The sequence below is a fragment of the Neltuma alba genome, unplaced genomic scaffold (genome assembly GCF_004799145.2).
Source record: "Neltuma alba isolate B1F8T4 unplaced genomic scaffold, ASM479914v2 tig00006862_pilon, whole genome shotgun sequence".
Classification (NCBI taxonomy): Eukaryota; Viridiplantae; Streptophyta; class Magnoliopsida; order Fabales; family Fabaceae; genus Neltuma; species Neltuma alba.
In genome coordinates, this window is record NW_021634600.1 from 170,890 (window position 1) to 182,525 (window position 11,636).

Below are 11,636 nucleotides of genomic sequence, written 5' to 3' on the forward strand. Positions count from 1 at the left end.
AAGCTACAGAGGCGTACGAGCTTAAATTTATGAGGACAGCAAAATAGAAGATAAAATATCGAGTTATGGTGCAAATTCCCATAGGGTATTTTGTTATGGACATTTAATATTATAAACCCTTTTTTGGTGCAAAAATTATACAAAAGCATCATAGCTATTAAATCAACTAATATTAATCATTTAGTAAATATATAGATAAAAAAACAAAAATACACGTAAAATTTTTAAAATGATACAAAAATAATATGGTTGTTGAAAATTTTATATGCCTTTTTATGCCATTTCCTCAGTTGACATGTTTAGCTGTTAATATTAATTGACATAATAATTATGATATTTTTGCATAATTTTAAAAACTTAATTTTTATTTTTGCACAAAAAAATTTATAGTATTTAGAAGGTATATGGGTAGATTTGCATCTTAACCTAAAAAATAAACCAAAGTAAAATAAAATTAAAAATTTAAACTACAAACTCTAAGAAATTAAATAGTAATTGAAAATCTTAAACAAACTAGTAAATCTTAAAAATGATTATAGAGATATTTGGAACGCCCCAAAATGTTTTTATTTTTTGTAAATTAAGACAAATTTTTTTAAAATATATTTATTTTATATATTATAAAATTATTTGTCACTCACCTATCAATCCAAAAACAAAAAAAAGAATCTCTGGTGAAATGCCCTGTTTGAGTGGCGCGAAACGATGCGCCCCGCGATCTGAATCTGTTTCGGTCGTCTTCTTCCTGATCGTGCTTTTCTCGCGGCAAAGAACGAGATCCCGGAGCAGTTCGAATCTCTCTCCTTCTCGACAGAGCTCAGAGACAATGAGCTCCACTGCCGCCACATCAATCGCGGGCGTTGATCAAGATGGCAGCATTACGGCACCTCCAGCGACTGTATCATCCCCTGTGGACTTCGGCACACCGGAGGCATTGGAATACGTCCGATCACTCACCGACGTTGGGGCCATGACTCGGCTACTCCACGAGTGCATTGCATACCAGCGAGCCCTTGACGTCGAACTCGACCACCACTTGTTTCAACGGACTGACCTCGACAAACAGCTCCTTCAACTCCAGAGATCCTCAGAAGTCCTCGACATTGTCAAGTCTGATTCCGAACACATGTTCTCCAATGTCAGCTCCACCTGCGAACTCGCCGATAATGTCAGCAGCAAGGTACGGGAGCTTGACCTGGCGCAGTCGAGGGTGCGTTCTACGCTTCTTCGCATCGATGCCATCGTCGAGAGAGGGAATTGTTTGGAGGGTGTGAATAAAGGGCTTGAAACTGAGGACTATGAATCCGCTGCAAAGTATGTCAAAACTTTCCTCCAGATTGATTCAGAGTACAAGGACTCTGGGTCAAATGAGAAGGAACGATTAATGGCTTCTAAAAAGCAACTCGAAGGGATCGTGAGGAAGAAGCTTTCGGCCGCCGTTGATCAGCGAGATCATCCCGCCATTCTACGGTTTATCAGGCTTTACACTCCACTCGGTCTTGAGGAGGAGGGGTTGCAAGTGTATGTAGGGTATTTGAAGAAGGTAATCGGGATGAGATCCAGGCTGGAGTTCGACCAATTGTTGGAATTGATGGAACAAGGAAATGCGGGTGGTAACAATAGCGATATCAACCTAAACCAAATTAACTTTGTTGGGTGTTTGACGAATTTGTTCAAGGACATTGTGTTAGCAATTGAAGAGAATTACGAGATCCTGAAGAGTCTTTGTGGTGAGGATGGTATTGTTTATGCGATCTGTGAGCTTCAGGAGGAATGTGACGCCCGCGGTTCGGCGATCTTGAAGAAATATATGGATTATCGGAGGTTGGCTAAGTTATCATCAGAAATAAATGCCCAAAACAATAATTTGCTTGCGGTTGGGGGAATTTCCGAGGGGCCAGACCCCAGAGAGATTGAATTATACCTGGAAGAAATTTTGTCGCTTATGCAACTGGGTGAGGATTATACCGAGTTCACGATATCTAAGATTAAAGGGCTTACTACTGTTGATGCAGAGTTGGTCCCACGGGCAACTAAGGCCTTCAGAGGTGGTAGTTTCAGTAAAGTTATTCAAGATATAACTGGATTTTATGTAATTCTAGAGGGTTATTTCATGGTGGAAAATGTGAGGAAGGCTATAAGGATCGATGAATATGTGCCTGACGGCCTTACGAATTCGATGGTGGATGATACATTTTATGTCTTGCAGAGTTGCATACGAAGGGCAATATCAACGTCAAACATCAATTCTGTAATAGCAGTTTTGAGTGCTGGTAGTAGTTTATTGTCTAATGAATATCATGAAGCATTGCAGCAGAAGATTAGAGAACCAAACCTTGTTGCGAAGTCATTTTTAGGTGGTGCTGGTGCGCAGAAAACTGGAACAGAGTTTGCAACAGCTTTAAATAACTTGGATGTCAGTAGCGAATATGTTCTAAAACTAAAACATGAAATTGAAGAGCAATTTGCTGAGGTTAGCGGCATATTTCTAGTTCCTTGATTTCATTGTTGGATAACGAAATTTAATAATGCTAGTTGGTATGGTTGGCGCATTATACGTACATGGTTCCAAAAATATGTTTATATCTGTCTCAGTGAGTGCGTGCAAAAAGAAAGTTAATAGATAACTTTCGTAATGAATTATCTTAGATCTTTGAGATCTTGAAGTCGACTATTTTTCATGTAAACTGCAATGGTCATAGTTCTGAAATTACATCTATGTAGTTCTGTGGTTCCTAAGCTGCATGTAAACCTTGCCAACGTGTCCAAAAAGTAGAGTTTGGTGTGACATGTCCAAAGTGAATAACCGATAGAAATACAAGACAAAATGCAGAACCGGGGGGGAGCCGAGAGGGGGGACCTGAAGATTCCCATGTGTCTTCATCTCAGTGGGTGCTGACAAATAGAAGGTCAAGTTGGATCCACTACTTGCTTATTTAATTCACAACTTATATTATAAATTCAATTAGCAAATATTTTTAGTAAAGATACTACTGGTGTCACACTTTAAGAAATATATCCTCCCATTAGGTTAAGCCAACTATATTGATAGCATACTGTCATTGTAAGTATGAAGAACTGAATTTTTGAATATATTACTAATCAAAATATCCTGTGCAATAACTTTATTAAGGTTTATTCTTTGGTTTTTATCCATTCTTTCTTAGAGGACTTCAAATTGTTTGATTTTTTTTTTTTTACTGGCACTTCCAATGGCTTGCTCATTTAATATTACTCAAGTGACAATACAATGACTCCAACTCATTTGTCACTGTACTCATGCCATATAACACATTGCTTTTGGGCAATGACTTATCATTAGCACAATTTCTTTGTTAATCAATATTCATGAGAGATTTACCAAAGTTTTAGTTAGCTGTTAACGGCCTAATACAACCCACCTTTTATGAAATATAGGTACAGTTTTAAGGTTATTAAACCTTGCCAAAACTATGCATGATCTGTTTAGCAGTAAAATTTCACTTTCCAAATGATTTTTCTATTTTGTAGAATATATGAATTACATTTCAAAAAAGAAAGTAGGAATTCCTTTAAAAAAAATCTTACAAAACTGTAGGTCCCATTGATACTGTTGGCCATTTGCATGCTTTATATCATTTTATAATTCCTTGCAATCAGCATCAGCTGACTGAATTACTTTACATAGGTTTTTCCCGCACCAGCTGATCGAGAAAGGGTGAAATCTTGTTTGTCCGAATTGGGAGATATGAGCAATGCTTTCAACCAAGCTTTAAGGGCTGGCATGGAACAGCTTTCAGCAACTATCACACCAAGATGACGCCCAGTATTAGACGGTGTGGGGACAATCAGCTATGAGTTGTCAGAGTCTGAATATGCAGATAATGAGGTCAATGACCCATGGGTTCAAAGACTTGTCCATGCTGCGGAGACAAATCTCACGTGGCTGCAGCCACTTATGACTGCAAGCAATTATGACACTTCTGTTCATTTGGTCATTGATTTCATAGTAAAGAGACTTGAAGTCATCATGATGCAGAAAAGATTTAGTCAGCTTGGCGGCCTTCAACTTGATAGAGATGTTAGAACCTTGGTGAACCATTTCTCCAGCATGACTCAGAGACCTGTGAGGGACAAGTTTTCTCGGCTTACTCAGATGGCAACAATTCTGAATCTAGAAAAGGTATCTGAGATTCTAGATTTCTGGGGTGAAAACTCAGGACCTATGACATGGAGACTAACACCGGCGGAGGTAAGGCGTGTTTTGGGTCTACGATTGGATTTCAAGACAGAAGCAATAGCTGCTCTAAGGTTGTGATCCCGCTGTCCCTGCAGATTCTTCTTCATATTCTTTTGTTCTTTTGATCTGCGAAGTATTACATCTTGGCTCATTTTATCATTATCATAGTGGAATTTGGGGCAGTTGTATTTCCAATTCTTTTGTGCTTTCCAAGGTGGTCTTTAGTTATGCATAGGGCATCCTGTAAGAAACTGGAGCATTGCTCCACGTCGTAGACTGCCTAATTTTGAAATAAAGATCCTCCTTCCAAGTTGGTTTTCGAGATTTTCTCATCTACTTCAAAGCAATAAAGGTCAATGTTAGGTGAAGAATGATATTCATGACAGACATTTTCTTTTCTTTCTTTGTTTTTTTCCCTTGGGATACAAAGACAAGCAGAATCTTGAAAAGTTAAGCCTAGGTACAACTCCTAGCAAACGCACAATGACAAGGCAGGACATTTTCTGCCAGATTTTTTTGGCTCAAAATATAATATATTTTAAATTTTAAGGTGATGGAATGTGAAAAAATGGAAAAAGCTTCTACATTACAAGGCTGGTTTGAATGATAAGAGTATGATATGATGGAAATAAAGATTTAGACTTTAGAGTTCAAAATATATTCACACACACGCCACGGAAAAAAATATAAATCTGTTTTTTATACAATTAAAAAAAAGTGGGCTTTGGAGACAACAAAACCATGGGCTTTCAGAATCCACCAAAGCGGAAGCCTATTCAACACAGGGTTTCCTATTTATTGTCTTCATACTTAAACGAAGATCCATGGGAGTTTAGATTCAGCATAAAATTATATGTGAACCCTTTCAACAATCTATACATGTATACATGAGTTCCCAACTCAGATACGCATGAATCTTCACATGACAAAAACAATGACCTAACCCTTAGATGAAAATGAAAAAATAACTCAATACGAATCAGTAAAATAAAAATTAATATATTACATCAATAATAAATGATAAACATTAAACTAAGTAGATAAAAATAGCATCAATAAGCCATTGCCGCTATTGCGGGAATGAAATAATTGATAAAAAATATATATATACACGATCAAAATTGAGAAAATTCTTTTTCTTTCGACAGATAATGGACCGGAAAACCATGAATATAAGTACGACTGTCAAATCCATGCTTTGCAATATAGATAGATAAAGATTTCTTCATCCACAAAGTAACAAGTTCTCAAGAAATATTGCTTTTATTACAAACTCCCCTGTTCCCATGGCTACTATATGTTCAAGAGCCTCATGTACAGGGGCGGGCACTATTACCAAGAGGTAATACAAAAATTTTACATTTTGCACATAAACTACAAAGCGAGGCCATATATATGAACCATAGGAATAGCCATTCTTGACACTAGTTCCACAATGACAATGATAGCTTAAAGGCAACCAAAAAAAAATTGGGGGGGGGGGGAACAAAATTCCAACCTAAAGAACAAATCCTGATTATATTATCGACCTTAATACTTATCGTGATTAACATTTGATTCTACTAACTATGAGAATAAGAACATGCATCCAAATCTAGAAGCCAATACAAGCGAATAGTAGTCAGACTGGAAACAATCAGACTTGGGCGGTGCCTTCGGTGAATTTCGGATCCTCACATCTGTAGCTGCCATCTGGTCCAATTCCGAAACCTTTTGGATCGGCAAAGACATTCTCCAGAAGCTGACTGCGAGGTGGAAGAGGGCTCTCGTCCGCAAACTCAACAGAATCTTCAATTATCTCATCCACTTTCTTGTCAATGTTCTTCAATTCCTGTTCATTAGCTAACTTGTTCTCAATCATGTATTTTTTGAATGCAGAGATGGGATCCCTACCAGCATAGTGTGCCTTCTCAGCTGGAAAAGGAGCAAGAGGTTATGATTGTTGATTATAATAAACTTTGCGACCATAGGCAAAAGCCAGAAAATAATCAGAATAACATGAGATGGATTCAATTATGTTACAAAATTTACTGGCTTGATTGAACTACAAGATTTATTCTGTAAGATTATGTAATAAACATGTAAAAAATAAGAATTTATAAACTACACAGACAATATCAAGAGGTAAAGTACCAGGCAATGTCATGAACAACTAAAACCTCTACAATAATTAGCATATGAAAAGGTGGAAGCATGCCTTGCTAAGAAATCAAAAGTTCAAATTGAAACTGACCAAAATAGGCGTTCAACACTGTTCACAATAATATGGATGAAATATTCAATATAAGTATAATCTACCAGAATTAATGAAGGGTGCTGAAGGGAAAGCTATGCGTCAGTGGCATTAGCAGGTAGAAAGGATCACGATATCTAAGAAAATATGTATAATCTCAGTTGTATATATCTCACCATTTCTTTTCATGTTGACTGAATGGCAAGCATTCCAGCTTTATTACTATAATGCCAAACTTAGCCAGTGCCCATACATATGATCAAGTCTTCAAGAATCAAGACTATAGAAGGCTTCCCATATTACTCATCTATAAGAAGCAGTATAATTCATAAATAATAAATGGTACGACTCATCTTTAATTCCATGCAAAGCACGAGTCTACAATCTAGTTTTGTTAGTTAACCAGGCAAAATAACCCATCATTAGTTTCCAAGTATTGCTACTTCTGTAGGCGCAAAAACCACCTCGTCAGTATGAAGTCTATGTTACCCAGAGAAAATTTGGTCTAGTCTAATTGGATGGACTTAATGAATGTAAACCAAACTTTAAGCCTCGAGCCAGGGTTAGGATAGGCAAACTTTTCATATGAAAATAATTCAGTATTCATATGAATCATCTAGCTATAATCAAGACCATCCAATAAATACCCCTAGCCAGGTGACTCATTGCCAAATTCATCTCAACTGCGCTTACCATAGAAGTATATTGATTATTCTCATTTTTGTAGTTCAGTAAGAATGTTAATCACACGTGCTAGGCTTCGTCATTGCAGTGAACGTGACATCTAGTCACCTCTTCAGCATCTGATATGCAGATGATATGCTTTGAAACAGTTGGATTTACCAGGAAGCTAGGAAGCTAGCTCACAGTAAACTATATGAACAAACATATACAAAGAGCATGCATAATTAAGCTGCACAATAATCCACCAGGAGTGCAAAAAACAGGCGTACAATTTGCTTCAGAATGAAATTCCTAATAGGAGTAGATAATAAGGTTTGAAACATAACATAAAAATCTCACCAGGGTCACGAAGTTCATCAGGATCAGCCAGTGAATGCCCTCTAGATCTGTATGTCTCACATTCCACTAAAGTTGGTCCCTCTCCTCTCCTAGCCCTTTCAATTGCCTCCTTTGCCACCTCTCTGACCTTCAAAACATCCATCCCATCTACATGAACTCCTGGCATTCCAAATGCTGGTCCTTTCTTCCATATCTCAGGATCTGAAGTTGCTCTAAGATGAGACATACCAATAGCCCACAAATTGTTTTCCACAACAAACACGATCGGTAATTTCCACAAAGCTGCCATATTCAGGCACTCAAAGAATTGCCCATTATTACAAGTCCCATCTCCAAAAAATGCCAATGTGACCTGATCAGCATCTGCTTGTTTCAATGCCTCCCTTCTATACTTGGTGGAAAATGCTGCCCCTGTGGCTACAGGAATTCCTTCACCAATGAATGCAAACCCGCCAAGCAGATTGTGCTCTTTTGAGAACATATGCATTGACCCACCTTGTCCTCGGCAACATCCAGTTGCCTTTCCAAAAAGCTCGCTCATCACAGCTCGAGCTGGGACTCCCTTACTCAGGGCATGAACATGGTCACGGTATGTGCTCACTACATAATCGTCTTGCCTCAGAAGTTTGATGAACCCAGTTGACACGGCTTCTTGGCCATTATACAGATGGACAAAACCAAACATTTTGCCCCTGTAATACATCTGGGCACACATATCTTCAAAGGCCCTGCCTAATACCATGTCTTCATAGAGCACTAAAGCTTCCTCTCCTGTAAGAAGCTGTGTACATAAAGAAATAAAATCACTAGTCTCAAATACTTTTCTTCCTTCGAATACAAAAGGTTCTTACTTCCAACAAGACAAAAACAATAACGCAAGAGATTAAAGCATCTGCACTTTAAGAACACACACACACAGTAGCAAAAACCTTGCACTCGAACCACTGAGTGAGCTTTCTTTCTTTTCTTTTCTTTTTTTTTTTTTTTGGTCGCAAAGGATGAAACAAAATTAAGTTCAATTGAATAATAAAACGCTTAGCTTTTACAACTAGACATTGCAAAGAATCCATTCTACGAGAACACCATCGCACAAACTCGTCCGGATAGCTATTCCCGAGAAGTAAAGATTCATAGCAAAAGAAGGGTCTAAAAGGCTACTCTGCTCACCAGATTAGCGCTAGATTGGAGCTTCCTATCCTTGACAACATTGGAAACAGCAGCGACAGTGATTCGACGGTGGCGAGAAGCCTTGGAGCTAGCATGGAAGCGAAGATTGAGAGTGGATCCCAGGAAAGAGGAGCTTGTTTTGAAGGGATCAAAAGAGAGAGGTTTGTCATTGGATCTGGAGGCAGTAAAGGAATTGATCGGGAGAGGCTGGACAAACTTGGTTGCAGAGAACGACATTATGGGAAGCTCCGGCGAAACGGGAGAAGAGGAAGAGAGGAGAAGGAGAAAGGCTCTGGTGATGGGTGAAGTTGAAGGGAAGAGGGAATGTTAAGTAAGAGGAAGGAGGCGGAGGAAACGAGGAAGAGAGCCGTGGAATTAACCGTCTTGAGCGTTGGAGGCGATGTGGGATCGAATTGATATCAGGGAAAGGGCCGAAAGGCCAAGGTAAGCCACCCACACCCCACCAATTTTTTCTCCTTCCATTTTATTGCTCTGTCTGCCGCAGAATTATTATTAATATTACTATTTACTATTACTTTATAAAATTTGCATTCCATATTCATTTAAATCAATATGATATACCCTTGCATAGTTAATCTATAAAAATAAAAAAATTGATTGAATTATTTATTTATAAAAAAATTGTGTATCGATTAATTAGTAAGGGACCGTAGTATCTTAACTGGTAGTCTTTTTTATTATTTTCGTGTTCCTTTTCAATTTGATATGAAACAATCAAAATGACTACTAAATGAGGGTGGGTCGATGTGAAGAAAAAAGGTTAATTATAAAAATCCAAACTAAATTTTTGTTAAACATTGGATTTTCCATATGCACGTTCCCAATTACTTAAAACGGGCCAGTGGATATTGTATTAAAACTAAAAAATAGTTATCATTTTTTTGGTGAAAAGAAAAATTACCATTGTTAATACGTTATAAATATGTCTAGTTTATTATAAATTTTATATCGGTATATTGATTATTATTATTATTATTATATTTACTTTACCTAATAAAACATGGGACTCTTTTGGTCTTTTTACAACATCGGTATGGAAGGACATTTTGGGGCAATATCTGAAGGAACTCCAAAAATATATAGGATATTTGCCCAGAAAGCTAATACGCCGCCACGCTAGGAGGGGAGAGGGATTATTTTATTTCGTGAGGGATTTTCTTTGATAAAAGGACAATGACAGTTTGGACCAAAATAGTAGTTTAATTTTGGTTTAGATTAAAAAATTTGAAAATGTCAGTAGAAAAAACCATGATTCTTAATAATCACATGAAGTTACATAGTTATTTTTTCAGGAAAAAGTTTTATATTAAATATTGGAAGATATATTGCAAAGTATTTTGTAATCAATAGTGAATTGCAGAAGCTAAATGTTAAATGTCACAAGTACCTTTGAAGTTTCATACAAACTTTCTGAAATTTGACATTGATATATGAAGAAATTGCAATTGATGTAACTGATGTAATACAACAGTAATCTGTAACTGATATTTAAAAATTTAATATGCAACATTTTATAAACAAAAGGGTATTTATGTAATTTTACATAATTATTCCGATCAAAGTTGCTTACTAAAATTTCAAAAATTTCATACCAAATTAAAATTAAATTGAAGTATTGGTCGCCAAGTGTTATTGCCCCTTAATCAATTTTTTCATGGAAAAAATTAGAGCCAAGGACCTAAAAAAAGTAATATTTATTGAGAAGGATCATAAAAAGTATAATTATTTGGAGAGACCAGATGTTAAAATATAAATTTAGAATTACTAAATTATCCTTCATTCTTCCCGTTCTCCTCCGTCCCTCGTATTTTGAAATTTTCTCAACTCTCTACAGCGGTAATTCGTCCCAAAACCATCCAAGCTAGCGTCTTCCACTTCTTGCCAAGTGCCCATCTTTCTCTTCTTCTGGTTCTCCTCTCAAAAAGCCACTCTCATCTGAAACAGGGTGGGTTGTGCGTCCGGAGGTAATGATTCAAGAGTTCTCAAAGTCTTCTCTCTCTTTAGGAATAACGGTTTTCCTGGACCTTCCTCGAAACCCGAAAATGGAGGAAGAAAGTACGAAACATGAGACGAGTCGAGATTGTTGAAGACGGTGTAGATGGTGAACATGAAGAGGACGACTTCACTGAGTTTAGCCCATGAATATGAAGCAGTAGAGTCGTTTCCTTCTCTGTTTTCATCCATCCGAGCGATGCCGCTTACTCCGAAAATCATTGTGAAATTCTCTGGTGATTGAAGTTTCTGATCTGGGTTTTCGAGTCAGGAATAGAAGAAGCAGCAAAATTGGTTGAGTAGCTGAAAGTGAGAAGAAGAAAGAGAGAAGTTAATGGAAGAGGAGGCTGCATAAGGAAAAGGGCTTTGATTTTTGGTAACTTATCATCAAAGGATTGCGACGAGCAAAGCATTGTCTGTGAACATTACTAGAGCACACTGCTTACACATCCAGTGAGAAATTTCCAATGCAATCTTTTGATAATTAAGTATGAAGCGTGGACTGTTGACTTGCTGAGGGTGAAAGACGCCATTGTTGGTGTTGAGATAGTGATCACGACCCAATTCTGTTGGTGCATATGTGTAGGGGTGGTTTTATTGGAAGTGATTTGATTCAGAAAAGATCGTTGATCATCATTAAGGAAGGGAAGCTTAAAGTTTGTTGTTCATCGTCTCTCTCTTCCTTGTGCGCATGAAACTGAAGGGAAATCTGAAAAATGCACAAGTCAAAGAAATCATGGTGTTTGCAATAGGGACAATGTTGTACTTTTAGATTTATATTTTAAATTTTAGTCCTTCTAAATAATTAAAGTTTTAAAGATTTTTTGAATAAACATTATCTTTTTTAAGGTCCTTTATTCAAAATTTCCCTTCTTTTATTCCATGTCTACCACTACTAGTTTTCATCAGTCAGATACTTCCGGTTAGCAAGGTAACAGAAAAAGTAACGTCATGGTGCGGCAAACAAAAAGTAAGCCTTAC

The 11,636-nt window shown here is 37.2% G+C and overlaps 1 protein-coding gene and 1 pseudogene across 1 annotated transcript; one reads left to right on the forward strand and one right to left on the reverse strand.

Moving 5' to 3' along the window:
• The first annotated feature begins 679 nt into the window (after positions 1-679).
• Positions 680-4,297, forward strand: LOC114751302 (conserved oligomeric Golgi complex subunit 4-like; annotated as a pseudogene).
• Positions 4,298-5,463: 1,166 nt separating this feature from the next.
• Positions 5,464-9,054, reverse strand: LOC114751315 (pyruvate dehydrogenase E1 component subunit alpha-3, chloroplastic). The gene is made up of 3 exons (XM_028939985.1): positions 8,643-9,054; positions 7,476-8,256; positions 5,464-6,133 (listed from the first exon to the last, which is right to left on the reverse strand). Exons 1-3 carry the CDS (start codon positions 8,877-8,879, stop codon positions 5,856-5,858), a joined length of 1,296 nt encoding a protein of 431 aa, XP_028795818.1. The 5' UTR covers positions 8,880-9,054; the 3' UTR covers positions 5,464-5,855.
• Between the last annotated feature and the right edge of the window lie 2,582 nt (positions 9,055-11,636).